The 21,864-nt window shown below is 49.4% G+C and overlaps 1 protein-coding gene across 3 annotated transcripts; it reads left to right on the plus strand.

Annotated features, from left to right (window-relative positions):
- Window positions 1-88: 88 nt before the first annotated feature.
- SCARB1 (scavenger receptor class B member 1) lies at window positions 89-21,568 on the plus strand. Of its 3 annotated transcripts, XM_071572441.1 has the most exons (13): window positions 89-353; window positions 4,429-4,586; window positions 5,970-6,111; window positions 6,572-6,775; window positions 6,962-7,057; window positions 7,637-7,749; window positions 9,637-9,803; window positions 10,375-10,493; window positions 12,331-12,404; window positions 13,291-13,342; window positions 13,801-13,947; window positions 16,272-16,397; window positions 19,582-19,669. In XM_071572441.1, exons 1-12 carry the CDS (start codon window positions 234-236, stop codon window positions 16,395-16,397), a joined length of 1,518 nt encoding a protein of 505 aa, XP_071428542.1. In that variant the 5' UTR covers window positions 89-233; the 3' UTR covers window positions 19,582-19,669. The 3 variants fall into 3 exon arrangements, with proteins under 3 accessions (XP_071428542.1, XP_071428543.1, XP_071428544.1); XM_071572442.1 differs by lacking the exon at window positions 16,272-16,397 and having other exon boundaries at window positions 90-353; window positions 19,582-21,568; XM_071572443.1 differs by lacking the exons at window positions 16,272-16,397; window positions 19,582-19,669 and adding an exon at window positions 16,885-17,745 and having other exon boundaries at window positions 90-353.
- The last annotated feature ends 296 nt before the right edge of the window (window positions 21,569-21,864 follow it).

A 21,864-nucleotide genomic window follows, 5' to 3' on the forward strand; every position in this document is an offset into this window, starting at 1 on the left:
TTACGTTCACACCATTCCCACCTTCTGTTTCCCGTCCCGCCGCGCGGGCGAGGGGGCGTGGCCTGAACACAGCAGACCCCGCCCCTTCCCGCCGGGCCCCGCCCCCTCCGCCGGGCCGGGCCGGGCCGGGCCGGGCCGCGGGGCCATAAAGGAGCCGCGGCGGCGGAACCCACTCCCGGTTCCGTTCCCGGCTACGCTACAGCTCCCGCCACCGCTCCCGCCTCCGCCGCGCCATGGCCGTGGCCCAGCGCAGGCTGTCGCTGGGGCTGGGGCTGGCCGGGGCGGCCTGCGCCCTCCTAGGGGGCTGCCTGCTGCTCGTGGGGCCCGTCATCATCAGGGAGCAGGTCATCAAGGTCAGCGGGGTGCGGAGCGGGGTGTGCTGGAGCCGATGCGTGGCCGGGGGCTTGGCGTGGGGCTGGTCCGCAGCCGATGCGGGGTGCGCTGAAGCTGGTGGGGATGCAGGGTCGGTGGCGGTGCGGAGCTGCGTGTGCTGGAGCTGGTGCGGGATGCAGGGTCGGTGCGGAGCGGGGTGCGCTGGACCTGGTGCGGGATGCAGGGTCGGTGCGGAGCGGGGTGCGCTGGAGCTGGTGCGGGATGCAGAGTCGGTGCGAAGCGGGGTGCGCTGGAGCTGGTGCGGGATGCAGGGTCGGTGGCGGTGCGGAGCGGGATGTGTTGGAGCTGGTGCGGGATGCAGGGTCGGTGCGGAGCGGGATGTGCTGGAGCCGATGCAGGATGCAGGGTCGGTGCGGAGCGGGATGTGCTGGAGCTGGTGCGGGATGCAGGGTCGGTGGCGGTGCGGAGCGGGATCTGCTGGAACTGGTGCGTGGGCGGGTTTCCCTTGTGCAGTGCGGTCCGGAGAGCGTGAGACAGCCGAGCACTGGAGTGACGGTGTCGCTGCTGCAGCTCCGAGCAGCCTCAGGATGTTATTCTGGGCAAATCCGGGTTTGGGGTATTCCACCTTTGGGGTATTCCACCTTTGGGGTATTCCACCTTTGGGGTATTTCTCCCCTGCTGACGGCAAACGTGCCCGGAATGAGCAGGTTCCCACCCTTCATTAGTGAAGCTCTTTGCATCCCTGGGATTGGCACTGCCCTGGGCATCAGCCCTTCCTCCCATCTCTCCTGTCTCTACCTGCAGCACCAGTTGTTCCTTTCATAAGTAGGTGAACAGACTACCAGTCTCACGTGTACTCCGGTGAGATGCTTTCTCAAGTGGAAACACGACAAATGATGTACAGTAGCACTCCAAAAGCGCCTTGGGCATGGAGCTGCCTCTGAGTACTCTCTCCTAGAGTGAAAACCTAAACAGTTGCTTCTCTGAAGACCTGTCTTCACCACAGGAGAGGTCCTGAGGCTGAAGGGAGTTTGTCCACCACAGTGTGGGTCTGTGGATGTAGTTGTTGGTCTGTTCAGTAACTGCTGCGCAGTCTTGTGAACCAATGCTCCTGTCCCTGCTGCCAGAACCCGTTATCCTCCTGTAATGTAGAGTTCATTTAGCCAAACCCTTTTGTTGCTGTCCAGAGCAGATGTGCTCCCTGCCTGTGCCTTTCTCCAAGCTTCTACCTACCCAGCTCAGCCCCTGAAAATGGCCTTCTGATGAAAGAGGTGAACAAACACCTCACAGCCAATGGCTGTCATTGCGTATGATGAAAATCTCTGCCAAAAGTGACCTACTTAAACATGCCCCCTGGAAGTGCTGCTGTTTGGGCACAGCCAGACAGTCCTGTGGATTAAACAATAGACAAGTCTTTTTTCAGTTTCATGGACATCAGGAGCTGGGACCTGCAAAGAAAAGGCTGGATGGCCCCTGCAGAACAAAACTGACATTTTTTTCCTGCAAAAGCCTTTCTGCCCTCTTTTTAGCTAATCCTGATTCTCCAACCTAATTAGCTAAATCCTAGTAATTTGCAATGAGAACAAAATCTGAGGAAAAGACCAACTCTTGCTTCTCCTCTCTTCACCTCAAGCCCTGGTCTCCACATCTTTGACATGACCCAAAGTGGCACCATGCACTTATTTTTTCCATTTCATATTAAGCCTCATAACTGAGTAATGATGAGTGGTGAGAAATATCCAGAGTTTTACTGAAACTCCTGGGCTGGCCCTTCAGAGTAGTTTGGGTGAGTGGAACTTGAAGGGCTGGGGTTGGGCAGATGAAGGCTGGTTTGCCCATCCTTCCTTCCTGAGCTCTGTCAGGATAGTATATCCTGATGGAAAAGCACTTGGCTACAAAGAGTTGGTCATTTTGAGGATATCTTTGGGTAAAGTCTGTAGGGGAAGACACAGTAGAAACAGGGAACTTGGAGCCTATCTCCTGCCCCATCTGCACTGGGTTGCCTGTGGTGTTGGCCCTGCAAAACCTGGGGTTATTGCTTCTCTGGAAGCATCTGGAATGCCACAGACTTGCCTGAGGTATAAGCTTGAACACAGTGAGTCTGCATCTGCTCATCCCTCTGCAACCCATTGCTGCTCCCCCTGGGAGCTCTGGTGCTGTCCTGGCCGAAAGCTGGGAGCAGGTTGGCAACCATATACTTGCTGTTCTAGCAGGGTGAGCAGGAGGGTGGTGAAAGGAGGTGGAGGGTGAGGTCTGACTGACGCCCAGTGTGATTGCTCCTCTCAGTCTGCAAGGGAAACCTCAGCTCTCAGTTTTACTGATCAAGGTGGCTGGAGCCTCCCTTCTAGAGAAGCATGATTTGGGCATTGTGGTGGAGCTGCTGCTCTTCTGGTCCTGTCTGGAGCTGATGAGCAGTAACCAGTTTCTTTCAGTTCCTCAGGAACAAAGATCATCCTGGTCAGGAGGGTCAAACATCTCAGTGAGACTTTATAACCCATCTAAGTTGACAAATACTCTATTTTTATTTCAGGCGTATGACCATGTTTGTTTTGACCTACAAGTAGCTTAATTCTAAGGCTACTCTGTTAGGTGGGCATTACTTAGCAGCACCTATGGAGTACCTTGAGCTGCTGTGCCCAGATGGGAGAGGGCTGGCAAAGGCAACCTTGCACTGGGATGTGACTCTTCTGACTGGGTACATATTACATAAATAAATGCATATGCAACAGGTGATTCAGGGAGTGGGAGACAGAACAAACAAGTAAAAGGAAACCAGATGCTCCTGATCATACTTTACTGGATGCTTGGGAATCAAGATCGTAAAGCAGACTAAGTAAAAATTTGTCCTATCACTGCTTCTTTGCCATGAAATCCCTGAGGCTGGCAGGATGGAGATCCTTGGCCAGCAGCATGTGGAGGTAGGAATGGTTTGCTGGATTAGGTGGGTTACACTACACCGTGGAGGTGTCTACTCAGTGGTAGGGTTTGAATGAGGGGTTTGTGGGCAGCCCAGCCTTGCCATGAAATGGCTAAAGAAAGATGGGGTGTTGTGGGGAGGCCTTTGACAGCTTTCTGTCTCAATTCCCTGTATCAGCAAATACGTGCCCAGTCAGACTGAGCTGCTCCAGTGTAGAAGAGCTGTTGTGGAGTTGCTGAGCTGCACTTTGATGAAGCCCACGTGCCTTCACCAGTTAGTGGATCAACCCCACTTCCATAAGCTGGCTGGATTATATAACCAGGGCAAGGATTTGTGCCTTCAGAAGAAAAGATTATGGGGGAACACACCCAAAGTACGTGTTCAAGAAGGCACAAGCTGTTGCCCCTAATGCAGACCCTCAGAGGCAAGGAGGGAGTGGAAGCAGATGTACCCAGATGACAGTTCCTGAGCTGAGGAGGGCTTAAGTTTTCTTTGAGCTCCTGCAGGCATTTGCCAGAAAACATGATAGTGGTATGGGAACACAATTGTGTGTTGTCTTTTACCTGCTTCATGATCAACTATGAGTCAATGCAGGATGGCAGCTGAGGTGTCCTGTGCTATTGTGACACAGCTGGGTTGCTGCTTTTTGGGAATCTAGTGGACCCTCCCTGCTGGTACCCAAACAGTTTTGAGGATAGTTGTGCTGCTTCTCCCAGCCCTTGACTGCTCCTGGCTATGTGCAGCTGCCAAACCTATGAGAGAAGGCCTTTGAGACAGGGTTGTTTCTGCCAAACAAGTGAAACACGCAGAGCTGTGAATAATTCAGTGCTGGTTTGTCTAGTGCAGAGTGAGTCTCCAGCAGATCAAAACAACTCTAAAATCCTGTGGGTAGGATTTGGAAAGTGGAGCCTGAATATATAACCCAACATACTGTGCCAAGGCATCCTGTGGCATAAACTTGATGTTTCTGCTTATGTAAGAGTTCTCAGTTTAGCTCTAGCTCAGTTTGAATCTGCATAACATGCCTGGATCCTCCAGAGAGCCTCTGCTGGAGCTGCTGCCTTCGGTTGGGCCTTCCATGGAGTCAGGGGTGGATGTGCTCATCTGCAGCCACAGCGCCCAAAAGTTCTGTCTCCTTACTCCTTTTTTTGCCTTTTCTTTTTTTTTTGCTCTTACAGAATGTCAGAATTGACCCCAGCAGCATCTCCTTCAACATGTGGAAAGACATTCCTGTTCCATTCTACTTGTCTGTGCACTTCTTTGAAGTGCTGAACCCCAAGCAGGTGCTCCAGGGAGCGAAGCCAATGTTGATCCAGCGTGGACCTTATGTGTACAGGTCAGGTACCACTTGTGGTGCAGCTCAGCTTGAGCCCAGTCTCTGTGCTGCCTGCTAGGCTGACTCCTCTGATAGGAGGGCATGGCATTGCATGTTTGGTGTGAGTCCAGTGGCACAGGGCTTTAAAGTGACCCAAATGTGGACCACTATGACCAGTATGAACCACTAAAACTTGGTCAGACCCACCTACTGCAGGGCTGGATCTATTTGCCATGTCTGAAGATGGTGGCTGAAGCCCCAGATGCTTCTGTGTGCCTGAAATATGAAGTGATGGTTGATGCTGAGTTGAGAGTGTGAATTTACCCATAAGAAGTCATATTTAACACATTAGTGCCTACTCTAATGTGGCGAGGTTAAGTCAGCAGGCTAAGCAAGCTCATGTGGGAAGATTACTGGTTAATCCAAAGCTGTTTGAGCAGTGCTGGGGGGAAACCTGGCAGTATGTATATGCCCTTGTTTCCCCCGGGCTTGCCAGGTCACACCATGTGGGTTCTGTATGTTGGGATCACATCAGTCACTTGGCTTGGGGAAAAGGCTTCACTTACCGTAAATAAGAATAAACAAAAGGGCAAAGCTTATTAGTGTCCTTGTGTTCCCACTGAGGAAGATTAGTGCCTTTTCTTAATGTGGGCCATAAAACAGAGGCTCCACAGTAAAGGACTTTGTTTTTGCTGGTAGGTGGAGCTTCATTTCCTTTAGGAGCTGTAACAGGCTCGCAGAGTTTGGGACAACCTCATGCTATGGCAGAGCATCACAGCTTCCATGAGACTGGACTGCCCCCATGGTATGAGGTGAAGTCCAGCAGCACTGGACAGTGTGCAGGAGATGGATGGCCTGAAGCCCTAAAGAGCAGGAGGGCCACAATGCTGTGCCCTGAACCCAGGAGCCATCAGGGAGCTTGAGAGCAAATCAGTGTGGGCTCACTGGTGGGTTCTGTGACATCTTGGCTGGTCTTCTCCTGTTTTTGCAGGTTGGTTTGGCATGTGAATTGGTGTGGCTCTTAATGTCTGGGTGCCTCTTTGATGTGGCTGTGCTTTCCAATGGCTGGAAGCAAAGTGACAGGGGGGATTTATGTTCTTACCTTAAACTTCTCATCAAGTGGGTATTGAGTTAGGAAAGAACACTTTGTGTCTGCAAGAATCCAGTCTGTCAGGGATGCCTTGTTCCTAGGCTGCCATCCCTCCTGCTAGACCGTAACCCTGGTTGGGGTGTGAGGCTGACACCTGTTCCCTGGCACGCTGCCTCCCCAGCTGCCCCATGGCTTCTTGCTGGAGTTCAGTCTCCTCCACAAGCCCAGGCCAGTACAGCCCATCCTTGCTCCACAGGTGCTGCAGGGGCTCTGCCTGGGGGAAGGTGCCCATGTTTTCTTCCATCTCTTTGCAGGGAGTACAGGTATAAAACAAATATCACTTTCCATGACAATGACACCGTTTCCTACCTGGAGTACCGGAACCTCTTCTTCCAGCCAGACATGTCAAATGGCACCGAAGAAGACTACATTGTTATGCCAAACATTTTGTTGATGGTAAGTGCTTGCTCCCTGGGTGGGTTCCAGCTTTTGAGCCTTAGGGAGGGTGGTGAAACCCAATGCTAAATCAAAGAAAGCTTACTTTCTTGTGGGGCTTAAAGCTAATCAAGCAATAAAGTGTTAAGCTTTTATAAAATGCAATCTTCTTCTTTCTGGGTATTAGTTGTTGAGTTGGGCTGTTACTCTTCCAAAACTAGTATGTGCATGTTCCAAAACTGCTGGCAAAGCAACTGGGCTTGAGTCTGCAACTTCACCTGAGCATCCTCTGGGAAAATGAAACCTGTGAGCCCTCAACTGCTTTATTCCTAAACTGGGAATAAAAAGAACCTCAGTCTGTCCAGGGGATTTCTCTGGAGCTATAGATGGGAGCAGCAGAAGGATCTTGCTGACCACCAAAGATGATGCTTGTCTAGTAAAGCTGGGACTCTCATTGCAGATGTTTTGTTTTCTTTCCCAGGGAGCAGCTGTAATGATGGAAAACCTGCCAGATGTTTTGAAGATTTTACTGAGTGGAGCCCTGGCTGGTCTGAAACAGGAGGCATTCATGAACCGGACGGTGGGGGAGATCATGTGGGGTTATGACGACCCTCTTGTGAACACAATAAATACATTTGTTCCTGGCCTGCTCCCCTTCAAAGGGAAGTTTGGCTTGTTTGTAGAGGTGAGTAGTGTTGGATGGAAATGCTGAAATCACAGGTCTTGGGGATAGCTCAGACACTCAAATAAACAGAAGTTCATTAGCTGACAGTATGGGAAGCACCCCTGGAGCTGGTGAAGCACATGCAGTCACTAAGGTGTTGCAGTCTTGCTGTGTAGTTGATTAAGAAGTTGTTTCTTTTCTCTGCAGCTTAACAACTCCAATTCAGGACTGTTCACAGTGAACACAGGCATGAAGAACATCAGTCAAGTTCACATGGTGGATTCATGGAATGGGCTAAAGAAGGTAAGTGCCAGGTAGCAAACCTTTAATACAGGGGCAAAGCCTGAGCTAAAGCAATAAAATTCTGGGTGCTCTTACATCTGAGTCATAAGTTTGAAGACAAGTTTCTACAGGACATAAAATGCTGCAACTTCTGTTGTAGGAAATTGCCAACATGCAGCCATGTAGGCCTGTCAGAAAGCATTAAATTCAGTTTATCATGGGTGTCACTTGAACTCCCTTGAAAGGCTATGGGAGCTGGTTGCCTCTAATGGTTGAAGTCTCAGGGTTCTGTGGCTTGTGTTTGAGGTGTTACTTTGAATAACCTTGTTAAAGGGATGTCGTATTATTTCCTTGTGGAATATCACTCCTAACTAAAATCAACTGAATCTACAGATCAATCACTATGGGGTGGTGGATCTTTTCCATTAATTGGGCAGATGTTTGACTCACTGAATCACTGAGTTTGGGAAAGATCTTTGGCATTCTTTGATGTTGCAATCTCAAGCTGCTCTGGAAGCAATGCAGGGTCCCTTGCAGAGGTGAAAGTCAACTCCAGCAAGCTTGACCTTCTGAGCTCTTCTCTCTACACCTGTCCTACAGGTGAACTACTGGCGGAGCACTGGGTGCAACATGATCAATGGGACGGCAGGGGAGATGTGGCCACCATTCATGTCCCCGACCTCGCTGGAGTTCTACAGCCCTGATGCCTGCAGGTGAGGCCACAGCTGTCCCTATCCTGTGCACAGGAGTACCTGTGAAGTGACGCAGAGGCCTCAGGACGCGTTTGTGTAGCTAAAGTTCAGCTGCAGTTCGGGGTTGCAGTATCTGAGCTTGGCAAACAGCGTAGTTGTCTGATTATCAGCATCTTGTGGTGTCCATAAATACCTTCCAGATCACCAGAGGAGTCCAACTTGCCCATGTTGAATCAGTAGAAGATAACCAGTCTAGATAAGATGTGGGCAGTGAGAAGGAGAAGTAAGGGTTGTCAGAAGGAAACACAGCTGTAACTGTTTGCGGAACTCTTTTAGCTGACTAAACGCTTATAGAAATTATGTCAGAGGGAAACTTGTGCCACTGTTTCCAGGCTCTTTATTTTATTTATTTTTTCCTTTTTTGCTGCCTGGGTGATACACTGCTGTGCTTGTCTGTCCTGTGTAAGACACCCTGACCTTAGGTGATCACAGAGGGGCTAAAGTACTCTGCAGAGGCGGCCTGTGTGCATATACCTGAGGCTGGAAGGAGGGCAAGCAGGCACAAAAACTTGTCCTTAGCTTGGGGAAGATAATGTTTACTCAGGCTCTGCAGATAGTGCTGCAAAACAAGCAAGTGCTCATGTTGAATAGAGAACAATGACCTCTTCAGTGAACAAAGGCAGCTGAGCCAAGCAATAGCACAGGAATTCCTCTACACAAGGGACATCAGCAAACACCGAAATGACCCAGAGCCAGGAACTTAGAGGGAAGTTTACCTGTAACCTTTAAATACCTGTTTCTATAAAACTCCAGAAATCTCTGGAACAGAGAATACTTCTAGACAAGGTTTCCAGTGAAGTGGAGGACACCAAACTTCATTTCCTGTTAACACAGGAGGCTCCTGCCAGACAGAGCTGTGGGGGAAGTGCTCAGCCTCTTCACCAGGCGGTGCTGTGTCTTCTCCCCAGACTTCTGCCTCAGCCTCTGTTCATCCAGAATCACAAACATCACTTGATAGACTAAAAGTGTATCTGCCTTGCTGCAGCACAGGCAGGGCTCATCTCCTGTGCTATTTGTGCATTAAGTGCAACTGATGCTGAGATGCAGCTACCTGGATGTCCCTGCAATGTAGGCAAGGTTTTACCCTGCTGATGTGCTACAGCAGCCTCTGCCTCCCTGCTGGAAGGGGAGCAGAACCAAGAGGCACGAGTGTAACTGCTGAACATGCCCTGAATCCCCCATCCTTGGTCCTGCTGTTCGGAAGGGATGTGTAAGAGTTGGCATCCCCTTGGCGGGCCCAGGCTGTCATGGATCTCTTCTTTGACCCCTTAGTGATTCTGTGATCTCTACAAGCCTCACTTGAGTGTGAAGGGAGCAAACTTTTGTCCTGGAAACTTGCATCAATCCTGGCTAGCTGGTAGCAATGTTGCAGGGTAGCATCAATAGGCTGTTGTAGCAAGAAAAAAATCTTGCTGTGTCATGTAGTATATTTTCCACTCCCCTGACAGTGGCTGGAGTTGGGCTTCAAAAGAGATTTAGCCAGTGTTCATCCCCTGTAACGGAGCACCTCAGAGCCAAGGCTTGCACAAAGTGGGTATTATCTCTTGGAGAGCTGCCCTGGGGATTACTACATGCCTTTAAACAAATCTCACCTGGATACAGCAAACAGATTTTTAAGCCTGTGGTTTCTCTCCATAGCTAGTCCTGATCAGCCCTTTATTTGTGTTTAAAACATGGAAAGCAAAAAGCTTAAATACCCATTCCTCATCCCAAGCACTGCTCTGAGGGTTTATCTTGATCTCAAAGTCTAAGTTACATTGCAACTGCATCTTATCCAGCCAAGATAAGAACCCAGTTCTGGGCTAGGAACCTGTTGGCTAATTCTGATCCTTCTCCACTGAAACCCAGATCCATGACACTGGTGTACGAGCAGTCCGGGAAGTTCAAGGGTGTGCCCACCTATCGCTTCGTGGCACCAAAAACCCTCTTTGCCAATGGTACAGACTATCCACCCAACGAGGGTTTCTGCCCCTGCATGCAGTCTGGCATCCAGAACGTCAGCACCTGTAGGCTCAGTAAGTCCTTTTCTCCTGTCTCTCCCTCCTGTACAGATATTAAATTTGAGATGCAGTTCAAGCTTCGCTGTCTGGAATACCAGCTCTAGTGTCTGCTGGAGTGCTGAAAGGTACTGCTGGGCTCTGTGTGTGCTCCATAGACATCTCAGCAAGGAGAAAAAGAAGGAAAGCCCTTGTGCCCAAAGCTCAAGGATGCAGTGGGAGCGTTATGTCCCCAAAGCTGGGGAGGGAGCAGGCAAGGGAGCGAAGAAGTAACTGCCAAATTAAATGTTAACTTTGGACACTGAGCGTGGGTCACACAGGAGCGAGAATCCAGACATGGTGTGCTAACCTGTGTCTGGGAACAGCAAGTTACTGCAGCATTGCACGGTGCATGGTGGGAGAGGGTGGTTGGTCTTAACCCTCCCAGAGCAGTGGAACAACCTGTGGGGAGGGAAGGGAAGGAGCCTTCTGGTTGGGAGGAGAAAAGAGTAAAAACCTGTTGAGAACAAGTACTGCAAAGACTTAAAAACCTCAACAAAGTGTCCCAGGTGGGTGTGGAGGATCCTAAGGTGCCTTTGATCTCATCCAGATGCACCGATGTTCATTTCTCACCCTCACTTCTACAATGCCGACCCATCCCTGGTGAGCGCTGTCGAAGGCCTGCACCCCAGCAAGGACCAGCACGCGCTTTTCCTTGATGTGCACCCCGTAAGTGAACCCAGTGTGGTCCTCTCCTCACCCTGGGATCCAGCCTAGGTTGGGGAAGGGAGCCTTCCACCAGCTGAGTGGTGGCCCCACTCTGCTCTCGTGGCATTGATTTGAGCAGGTTCCATAGTGCAAAGACTGGTGAGGACATGTGCAGATAAAAATGTCAAAGCCATAAACCAATTGAATAATTAGCCTGGCTTCTGGGGAATTGCAGAACTAATTATAAGCATAATTGTTTCGATAAGCTCAGTCAAGTTCTTTCCACTGACTCAGGTCTATAACACCAGAAGGTGTATCTGGCAGCAGCCCAGCTACGCCCCAAATCTGGAAACACGTATTGCCACGAGAACTGGCTGGCAAAGTAGCTGAAGACCATGCTGTGGCTCAAGCTGGCACCACCATTTTTGGGCTGGCTTCTTCCAATCTCTCAATCTGCCTGCCCATCGAGCTGGCTGCTTTTGCCCTGGGTTGCTGCTGTGTTGCAGTCTCCACCTACTTACAGTATAATGGTGAAGTCACCAATCCAGAGGTGATGAGTTGGAGTGTCCTGAGCCATTGTTGTCCCGGCTGCTGATGGGGAGGGGACTTTGGGATTTTTCCACCCGCAGCCTGTGTTGTGCATGGTCAGTTTTTCCAAATGTTCAATGATGTTTGCTCAAGCAAAAACCAATTTCCCTCTTGAGGTAAGGTAAACTGTGTGTCTTATCTAGTCATTGGGTTCTGACTGCTTTTCTTATCGCAGTTATGAAAATCTAATTAAGTTTATTACAGTATCAAACATCTACTGATAACAGTACAGTTAACTACATTCTTATCTAGCTGCAGTCTGCTGAGTATAAACAGGGACAGTCCAACAAAAATTCTTTGCTTGTAAAAATGTGTTGCAAAAGTGCAGAGTCATGAGAAACCAATGTGTGCTGGTTTTAAAGTAAACTGGTGGGAGAAATGAACTTAAAAGAGATTACAAGTCGGAGTTACAATTTACTAGAAAAATTGCAATAAATACAATGATACAGAGAAAACTGGTTTTAACCCACAAAGAGAGATGTATAACCCAGCACCCTGGGACACAAACAGAATGGTGCTTGTTAGCCCCCTGCTGAGCTCCACGTGGTCCCCCTGGGTCCAAAGTAAAAGGAAAGGAAACCTCTTGTTGAGGATGATGGTCACAGTCTTCTCAAGAATGGCAGTTGCTGTCCTGTTGAGGTGCTGGCCCTCCTCTCGATCCAATGAGTGGTACGAGAAGTCCCAAAATCTGAGGATTATATGTGCTCAGGTTCAGGTGGGAATGCCCAGTACCTCCCCCAGCACCGGGAGTTTCACAATGGGCGATTTAACTCTGTGAGTCATGAAATATTTTTGGCATCTTTCATGGTCTAGGTTGCAGCTGCCTATTATGCCAGTCCATTATGGCCTGTTAGCAGAGATGACCCCTCAGGTGGGGGGTGAAGGTGCTGATGCCTCCCTGGAGGGGAGTTATTAGAGCTGAGTCATTGGTGTGAAGACAGAAACACTCCCGTGTCTCACAGGGTTCTTTAACACCCAGTTTGTAGCCTGAAGTGTCAGGTGTCCCCTGGGCAGCTGCTGCAAACAATCCATTATTAACAGTCCATCAGAAATCACATAGTGTAGAATACACAGTTTTGGATATATCCTCATAGTGATAAACTGGTCCCAGTCCCTGTAACTAGGACACAATGCCTTAATGGGTGCCAAAAAGACCCAGCTTTGAAGTGTGATGTTTTTGTGGTCTTGCGCTATTGCTGGATAGGGGCTTATGGTTCCTATGAAGTCACTGAAAAGTTATTGATGAACTGGTTGGTCTCCTCCTCTGCAGATGACTGGCATCCCCATGAATTGTTCCATCAAGCTCCAGCTGAACCTGTACATAAAAGAGGTGTCTCGTATAATGTAAGTAGTCACCGTCTAGAAGTGTCCATCTCCCTTCCCTGAGCAGGGAGTGCTGCAGTGCATCACTTTCTCCCCAGTGATGAAAGAGCCATACCATGACCAGTTGTCCTGACTGCCAGAGCCAGCTGGCTGCTGCTGAAATGTCAGCTGTTCCAGTGACCACAGTCTGCCATCCCTTAGCAGTGCAGGTGTGGCTGCCTGTTTGCTCAGCTTTGACAGTATCCCTGCTCCTGACAGCCGATGGATGGATTGTTCCTCCTGTGAGGCAGGACCTGTTCACCTTTGCTGTGCTGCCTCTCATTTCTTACCTCCAGCATGGGAAGGCAAAACACACTCTGCCTCCTCCAGGGTTGACAGTGAAGCCTGTGTCCAAAAAGACACTTCCAGCTCTATGAAAGCAAAGAGGAGGTTTCTGTAACCAAATTGCGTGGTGCCAGATGTTAAATACCAACAAGGGTGGGAGGGTAATGATGCTCCTTTGGCTGAGGTGCACATACCAGCAGACAGTCCCCATGCTGCCAGCTTGGCTGCACCACCCCAGTGGTACCACCCAGGTGACTGAGATATGAATTTTAGCATTCAGGTTCACTGAGTTTCATGTCCCTGGAGCCCAGGTTTGGGATGGCACTTACTGCTGTCCTCAGCCAGTTAAGCCCAAATGGAAACATAAGCTCTGCTCTTGCATGAAAAGCCCATCTTAGACCTGGTCCCCCAAGGTGGGAGTAGCTCACTGAAGCAGCAGGGATTGCCACCTCCTTATGCTGGTTTGCTGGCCACTATCAGTCTATCAGACCCATCTCATTAGGAGAAATTATGACACTAATTGTGGCTTGATCAACCATAAATCTAAGCATGTGTTTCTGTTTTTAATTCTTTTCCCCCCTAGTCAAACAGGGAAGATTAAGCCGGTGGTCCTGCCACTGCTGTGGTTTGCAGAGGTGAGCTGCCTTCCTCAACCTGATTCTGCAGAGCCTCTCCTGCTTCCCCATCACCCAGTGCTGGGGAAACTCCACTTTGGATAAAGCTTTAAGCCAGCCAGACTAATTAAGCACCAACAGAAGGCTTTTCAGTGCTTGGCTATGTCATTAATCCCTCTGAGCTGAACAAACCCTGCACTATAGTTGGTAAATCTCTGGCTCTGCCCTAGATGTGGGGTTAAATGGGGCCCTGAACAGAGCTGCCAGCATCCCTGTACTAATGTGGGCTGGGGAGTGCAGCCCCCAACTGTGTGTATCCAGCTGACTCCAGCTATTTAGCAAAAGCTTTTAGCCTGACTGAATCTTGGTTAAATTCACTAATTTATGCTGGGAGGTGGTGGGGGAAGAATTGTTCAGCTGGTCTGTCTCAGCTCTGGATGGGAGGGAAATGCCACTGACAACTCTGCTTTTTTGAGCAGAGCGGATCCATCGAGGGCGCAGTCCTAAAGGAGTTCTACACCAACCTGGTGCTGCTCCCGTCGGTGCTGGACTACCTGCAGTATATCTTCCTTGGACTGAGTGTCCCATTCATTATCTCAGCAGTTGTACTCATGGTAATGAGTAAGGTAAGAATCTACAGATGTCTAATAGGAAATGCTTTTAGTCAAATCAGACTTAATCATCTGATGTAGATTGGGCTGACAATCTAACATTCCTGAGGAAACATTGGCTGATGCCACCAACAATCTCCTAATGGTGCCAGGTGCCAGCAGATAGCAGCAGGACTTCCTCAACCATCCAGAAATTGGGCTGCAAATAGATAACATAAAGCATTTCTTGCTTTCTGGGTGCATAGCAGTGATGGAAGGTGCCTGACTGGAGGAGGAGGATTTTCTCAGCTCACCCAGCTAATGAAGAAACAAGCCTAGTTTATCAGCCCAGCCTCTGTAGAAGGCTGCAGGTCTGTGCTGTTGCATAAATCTGCATCTCTGCAGGATCCCAGCAGTTTTTCACTGATAACAGAGGCTTCTCCAGAGGATGGAGCTGTTTGAGCACAGCTTGTTCACGGATGAAATGCAGTTGCTGTGTTCTTGCAGAGGGGACGCAGCCACTGTGGTTGCTTCTCAGCCCAGCCCAGATTCTGTCTTCCATTGAAATGCACTTGGTTTCTGTGCAAACTGCTCCAAATAGCTCTGGAAGTGAAACTCTCAGAGCCTTTACAGATCTGGGCTTACAGAGAAGTGCAGACCTTTTAAACCTGCCAGGACCTGGCAGCTGGGCAGCAGTTGGCCTGTGATGGGGCAGGCAGTGAGGGTGAGGCTGAGGAGTTGTCAGGGCAGAATACAAAAGAGCTAAAACACTCAGTGGAGATCTGTGGCTCCGGCTCCATGACAGTGTTCTGATAACACTAAGCTCTCTACAAGCCTTAGCTCTTGAAATAGAGATCTAGCTCCCTACACTAACCTATATCAAAGCAAGCTGATTTAGTTTTGCACTACTGTCAGATGGCTTAGGCTGGCTTTAAAGCTACAGAGGTGAAAAGGCTACTTGTGGGGATAAAAGGCAGTGCTTGGGATGAGAGCAGACTAAGGAGAAGCATGTGTGAGGGGCTGCCTTTGCTCACCCTCCTGTTACTTCCTTTACTGAAACACTAATGCAAACCCACCTTAAATAGCACCAGAATTCTCTGAGTATCACGTAACTGGATTTTAACCAAGCCTACAATTACTTAATTGACTTAAACGCATGATCCCAAATCCCCTTGTTGCACCATGAACTTCCCTGCAAGATGGGAGCAATGCTAGGGCCCAGCATGGAGCCCAGTGCTGATCACCCTTACTGTGCTCCCAGGATGGTCTGGGGATGAACCACTCGACTTCAGCACATGTGAGCAGTCTCTGGCAGACAGACACTCTGCTGCATTTCAGCGGGTCTGCTAAAGCGCTGGACAGCTGTTTCTAACACCTTGTACAGCCCTGAGCTGGCATTTCCTCACCCTGCTTTGTGCAAGTCTTAATTCCTAGTATCAAAGAGATTTAACCATGCCAGAAAGGGCCAGGGAGAAAAGCTGGATTTTAAACTCATTCAAGTCAACTGAATATCTGCTTGTGAAATATCCCAAAGCCAGGCATCAGCCAGCTGTATTTCTGTGCTCAGCCAAAAGTGTCATGAAGTGTTAGAGCTAAAAATCAACTGCAGAAAGTGCCTGCCTACCTGGAAAGTGATTCAAAAGCTTCAATGACCTTATAAATCCCCAAGAAAGCTGTACAACAACACATGAACGTCTCCACCTAATGAGTAGATAGATAAGAGCTTGTAAACTGGAAGACAGCAATTTGCAGCCAAGGTGTGTTCCTCATTTGATTGAAGTGTTGCTGATCTAGCGCTGATTGCTTAATCGTGCACAGTTCTGCCTCTGAAGTCACAGGCGATGTCAGAGGGGACACTGAACGGGGACATTGTCCACACCTTCACGTGTCTGCCAGCGTGAAGGTCTCCCTGAACCCAGCTCCTCCCTAGAGTGTCTTGTGTGCCTCTGGCTTCTGGAGGGAGCAGTGTGCTCTGAACTCAGTGCAGATGAGGTGCTGTGAAACACTTAAATCTTAGTCTAGTTTAGAGTGGAGCCAGTTTAAAATGCATCTGTTGGACATGCAGCTCTAAAAAATGCCTAATCTGTACAAGTGTAAAACACACCCATATGTTGTAGCTCTCCTTTGCCATTGTGGCCCAAAGCCTATGTGGTGACACATTTAAAAGGCAAACAGACCATTTTAAAACTGGCTTGACACTGACCAAAATCTTAAATAGGACTTCATTTAATCTATATTTTGAAATCTTCATTAATAACTAGATTCTAGTTAAACACTGATTTTCAAATCTCCTCCAAAAATTGGAACCCTCGTGAAATTTGTGTTCAAGTGTACCATAAACTAGACTGATTGTCTTCTAGGAAAAATGCTCTTTATTTTGGAGTAGCAATAAAAAGAACTCAGACAGTAATAAGGCCAACGAGGCCACCTGTGCCATAAAGCTGCCTCCGGTTAAGGGGAAGGTGATGCGGGAAGCCAGACTGTAGGTGGGTACCCAGTCAAGGTAACACACTTTTCTCTCATGCTGATTTGATTAAACTTTGCTTAAAACCAATCAAATTAACTGTTTACTCTCCACATCTACCAGACATGCCCTCCTGGCAAGCTTTAATGCAACAATGTTGTCTCATGGCTTTATTCAGCGCAATTTAGGTGTCTTAATGCTCACACTTAACCAGGTTGCAAGCACGTGTTCTTATTGTTTCTCCTGGTGTACCTGATCTGCAGCCCTAAAATCAGCAGGGATTAGGGGAAAAGTAGGCTTGGTGTGAGGAAACACTTTTCTTGCTTATTTCCTTCCACTTCCAAGCGTCTGAGATGCAGAGGTAAGTTTTTGAATGGGTAAAAACTCATGGGAGTAACAGAGGTAGTCAACTGGTGGGTGTCACCCCTCCCCTGCATGCAGGGAGCCTCAACAGAGCAGCTTTGAAGATGGAATTTGTCATATGTAAAATATCTGGGTTTGTATTACAGGAACACAAAATCACTGAACCATTGAGGTTGGAAGGGACCTCTGGAGGTCATCTAGTCCTGCATGTGAGCCAAGCAGGGTCACCTAAAGCTGGTTGCTCAGGACCATGTCAAGATGTCTCTTAATATCTTCAGGGATGGAGATTTCTCAGGGCAACCTGTTCCCGTTTTTACAGTTTCACAGAAAAAGAAAAGGAAATATTTTTTTAATGTTCAAATGGAATCTCCTGTGTTTATGTGCCATTTAGATCTTGCCCTGTTCCTAGACATGACCAAGAAAAGCCTGGCTCTGTATTTGCACACTCCCTTCAGATCCTTGTATACAGTAAAATTCCCCTGAGCATTCCTGTCTTGAGCCTGAACAGTCAGAGTTCTCTTGGCCTTTGCTCACATAAGAGACAGTCCAGTCTTATAATCACTGTAGTGGTCCTTTGCTGGACTGTTTTCAGTAGCTCCATCTCTCTTGTCCTGGGAATCCCAGAATTGAACACAGTACTCCATGTATGGCCTCACCAGTGATGGGCAGAGGCGAAGCATCACTTCCATGACCTGCTGGCAACACTCCCAAGGCAGCCCAGGATACAGCTGGCTGCCTTTCCTACGTGGGTGCGCTGCTCGTTCATGTTCAGCTTGGTGTCCCCTGAGACTCTCGGGTCCTTTTTTGTGAAACTGCTCGGAGCTGGGTGGCTGTTGTCATGTACTGGTGCATGGGGTTGTTCTTCCCCAAATTCAAGACCTTATACACCCTCTTGTTGTACCTCGTGAGGGTCCTTCCAGTCCATTTCTCAGCCTGCTGAGGTCCCTCTTGGTGTATCAGCCACTCTCCCAGTTTTTGTAGATCATTAATAAAGATGTTAAACAGGACTGGACCCCGTATTGACCCCTGGTGTACACTGATGGTTACTGGCCTCCAACTAGACCTCATGAGCCTCTGGGCCTGGCTGACAGCCAGTTTTCAGTCTACCTCACTGCTCATCCAGCCCATATTTCATCAGCCTCCCTAAAAGGTTTTTAGGGGAGACAGTGTCAAAAGCCTGAAGTTCAGGTAGGCAATATCCACTGCTCTCCCCTCATCTACCAAGCTAGTTGTTTCATCACAGTCATTTCATCATTTCATCAAGTTGATCAAGCACATTTCCCCATGGTGAATTCATGCTGATTACTCCTGGTGACTTTCTTGTCCTTCATTGTGCCTGGAAATGGTTCCTAGGATTAGCTGCCCTATCACCTTCCCAAGGATTGAAGGGAGGCTGTCTGGCCTGTAGCTCCTAAGGTCTTCCTTCTTGATCTTCTTCAAGATAGAAGAGACATTTGCTTTCCTTCACTCTTTTGGCCTCTCTCTTCCCATAACCAGGATAATGGGGAGTGGCCTTGCTGTGATACTAGCCTGCTAATCTTATCAGGGTCCATGGATTTGTTACTGAAGTATCCTCTTCCACCAAGGGTGTGTCTTTCTTGCTCCAGACTTTCCTCTGGTTTCTGGGTCCCTTGCCTCATTCAGGAGCAGGCCTGCATGTTCCCTACTCTTTCTTTTGTTACCTGGATAGTTACAAAAGCCTTTCTGGTCTCTGACATCCTTAGCCAGATTCAATTCCAGTTGGGCTTTGGCTTTCCTATCTTTATTCCTGCATGCTGGGAGAGTACCCCTGTATTCCTGCCAGGTTACCTTCCCTGCTTCCACCTTCCTGTCTGCATTTGTGTTTGGCCAGGAGCTCCTGGTTAATCCATGTAGGCCTGCTGGCACTTTTCCTGGCTTTGAATGCTTATTAGGTTCTTGAACTTGGAGGAGATGATCCTTGAATATTAACCATCTTTTTTGCCCCACCTGAGGTCTGTAGTCACTTTCAGAATCATAGAATCATAGACTCATTAAGGTTTAAAAGACCTCCAAGATCATAAAGTCCAACTTCAGTCAAATACCATTATGCCCAAATAGTTTCCAGGTGATCCTGGTGGTATCACTGGTGCCCACACTGAAGCAGCAATGAGCAGTAGTCAAAGGGCTAGACAAGCCTCACAGTCCCTCCACAACACCCCAATCCCTAGTGAGCAGCCAGTGTCTCTAGAGTCAGGTGGGCAAGTCTCTTTCCCCAGCAGCAGGGAGTGACCCAGTTCTATCACTTCGTGCTCCCCCCGGGGGTTCTTGCATGATTTAGGGTCAGGGACCCACGTGATCTGCTTTAATGTGTTTCTGACTCCTCAGCTTCAAGGGTGATGAACCTGTTTTGTGGGTGTAAGCCTTTAGGTGAGGAGGAGTCTTCCTCTTGCCGTCAGAAAGCCCCAGCTTTCACCGTTCACCTTCCCCAGAGGCTGCACCTACCATTGTACTAGGAATGAGTGCTGTCCATGTCTAGTGCAGGTGGCCCCTGAGAAGACTCTCTCCATGTCCCTTCCATATCTTCTGATACTGTGCAGCACACTGACTTTGTCCCATAGCTCCTCTGCGCAGCTCTGCAGGCTGGGCACTCGGGGGTGTTACGGAGGTTGGTGGGCAGGAATGGAAATGACTTCATTTTGTTAGGGGAGGAGGTATAAACCCCTTCAATTTAAGAAGCCTTCAGAAAAGGGTCCTTGGCTGTAGGAAAATTCCGGAGGCTTGGGGTGAGTGTGGCCCAGTGGGGATGTGGTGGCACACCCAGGAAGGTGTGACCATGGTGCTACTGCCACATGCATCTTGTAACCTCTGTCCCTCCCCTGCAGGGAACCGCCACAGAGAAGAGCCCGTGTCCCCCCTCCACACAGAGCAAAGCACCCCCCTCATCTGAGACCACACCGCTCCTACACGACGCTGACATGCTGAGCCAGGACGATGCCGAATCCTGAGCTGCCAGTCCAGGCACGCTTCCCACCAGGACACACCTATGCTGGAGTTGAGACTTGCTTTGGATCCCCAGAGGTCTCTGGAAAGTGCTGTCGTCCTGGACAACTCAATGGAGACCACACACACCACAGCAAAGCCTCGGGACTGTATTGCTGCACAGCATTCCCATGCCAGGAGCGGGAGGCCTCATCCAGACACTCAACACAGTGTTCAAGAACCCCTGACCTCAAGGGCCAGCCTTTGCCACAGCCCCTCTCTCCGGTGGACCAGCAGGAGTGAAGATGGTTGCCGACTGATCTGAGAAGTTACTTGCAATTTAAAACTGCCTGTTGCTAGGGATAAAAGGCACTTTAATGGGAGCCTTTAAAATAAATGAGGTTTGTGTAGGTAGCAGGGATGGGATTTAGTGATCTTTTTAAAAGCCACCGTTTATCTCACTGAATGGGGCACGTTGTGCTGGAGTCACTTATGATTTTATTGCCACTTGATGTAACTGGACTACACTGCAAATCAATTCTGGGTGCTGTCACCTCAGTGATGTCTCTTCCCAGGGTTGCTCGAGCCTTTGCATGTGTTGGAGAGTACAGTGGTGACTTTTAAAGCCCCCATTCTGTGCCATGACTTTGCATTTCAATCATTCCAGCCCTGTTACTTTGCCTCTCCTTGCTGTAGGTGACTGCATGAGATGAGCCTTGGCAAAAACTCTGTGGTACATCTGCGCTGTCACTCAGCTCCTGGCAGTTGTCCCTGCTGCCTGCTCAGCCATCCAGGGTCAGCTCTTCTGACCAAGGCCATCGGTCACTCCGGCCATGCTGCCTGACTGTGGGAAGGGGGAAGCTTAACCTTATCCTTGAATGTTAATGAAGATATTTGTGCTTTTGAGAGCAAGGAATATGTGCAATCATGAAAGTAATGATGGCCTTAGTAGGGTTTGATTAAAGTATTGCAGATTTCTGAAATGGTATCTTGGGGACCTGGGCCTGGATGTTACCTGAGGGGTGGGTGGGCTGAGGTCAAACTTTAGTGGGAAAGAAGCCCAAAGCACAGGCGTATTTTTTGATAACTGCCAGTCAGTAGTTGTCTACCACACTTGCCTTCTTCACTTCCAAACAGGAGATGGGGTAGCCCTTGGGAAAACTAAAAAGGCCAGTGTTGAAGCATCTGGCAAGGACAAAACAGAGCTTGGTCTTTCTTGGACCAGAGGAATTGTTGCACTGTGTGGGGTACAAGTACTGTTGGGGTCTGGAAAGCATTGTCCAGGACAGAAATACTTTTCCTCTTAGACCTATCCTTCTTCCTGGGCAGGAAGAGCAAAGGAGCAAAAACCATCACCATTCCTGTGCCAGTGCATTCCTTACTGGCCATGTCACCAGTCCTGCAGTGGGTTTAGGTTGCCTTACCATGGAAACAGCTGTGATACAGCCTGGGTCATGATGGGGGAAGGGTGGCAGCTCCCCAGAACTTAGTCCATGGACTGAACTCTCCTCAATGCCTAAAGTGTGTCTCACAGGTATGACAGTACTAGTCAAGTCCCTTCTTGTGGCCACTAGTGCTGGGTTATCTCTGTGGCACAAGTCCTCACTGAGGGTGATGCTTAAACTACAGCTGTAAACTCTGGCCTTAAATCCAAATGTACCCACCTGCAAACAGCAGCTCACACCTGCGGTGGCAATGGAGACAGGAGTAGAGAAGAGGTTCTGTGGGACACCAGACCCATCAGCTCGCAACTATGAGACCCAAAGCAGAGGGCAGAGCAGCGATAACCACCCGTGGGCTCCCTGCGAGAGGCTTTAATGACATACCGGTGCTAATTGCTGTTGGACAGGTGAACACAAATAAAACACGGGAATACCGCTCCTAGCACAACCTTTAGTGTTTTGTTTTGGTCCTGGGAGGACGGGGGGTTGTGGCTTTGCAGCAAAATACTTTTCAGGAGCTCACACTGCCCCGCAGCTCAGCCCGCCGCAGTCCGGGGGGCTCGGCAGGATCGCGGCGCTGCAGTGCTGCGGTGCGGCCGCCGGGGAGCGCTGTGGGGCCGCGGTCGCTGCAGCCAGGGTGGTCCCGGACGGGGGAAGCGGCACCCGGGTCGGGGACAAGAGGGATCCAGCCACGGGTGGGGACACGGAGGGATCCGGCTCTGGATGGGGGACACCTGGAGGTCG

The sequence above is a fragment of the Pithys albifrons genome, chromosome 17 (assembly GCF_047495875.1).
Source record: "Pithys albifrons albifrons isolate INPA30051 chromosome 17, PitAlb_v1, whole genome shotgun sequence".
In the NCBI taxonomy this organism is placed as follows: domain Eukaryota; kingdom Metazoa; phylum Chordata; class Aves; order Passeriformes; family Thamnophilidae; genus Pithys; species Pithys albifrons.

What these genes read in the sequence shown, in the direction of transcription:
- SCARB1 (XM_071572441.1), top strand. Translation starts at nt 234, where the DNA reads ATGGCCGTGGCCCAGCGCAGGCTGTCGCTGGGGCTGGGGCTGGCCGGG. An exon ending in CATGGAATGGGCTAAAGAAG is followed by an intron (nt 7,058 to 7,636) that starts GTAAGTGCCAGG and finishes CCTGTCCTACAG; the next exon opens with GTGAACTACTGGCGGAGCAC. An exon ending in AAAGAGGTGTCTCGTATAAT is followed by an intron (nt 12,405 to 13,290) that starts GTAAGTAGTCAC and finishes TTTCCCCCCTAG; the next exon opens with TCAAACAGGGAAGATTAAGC.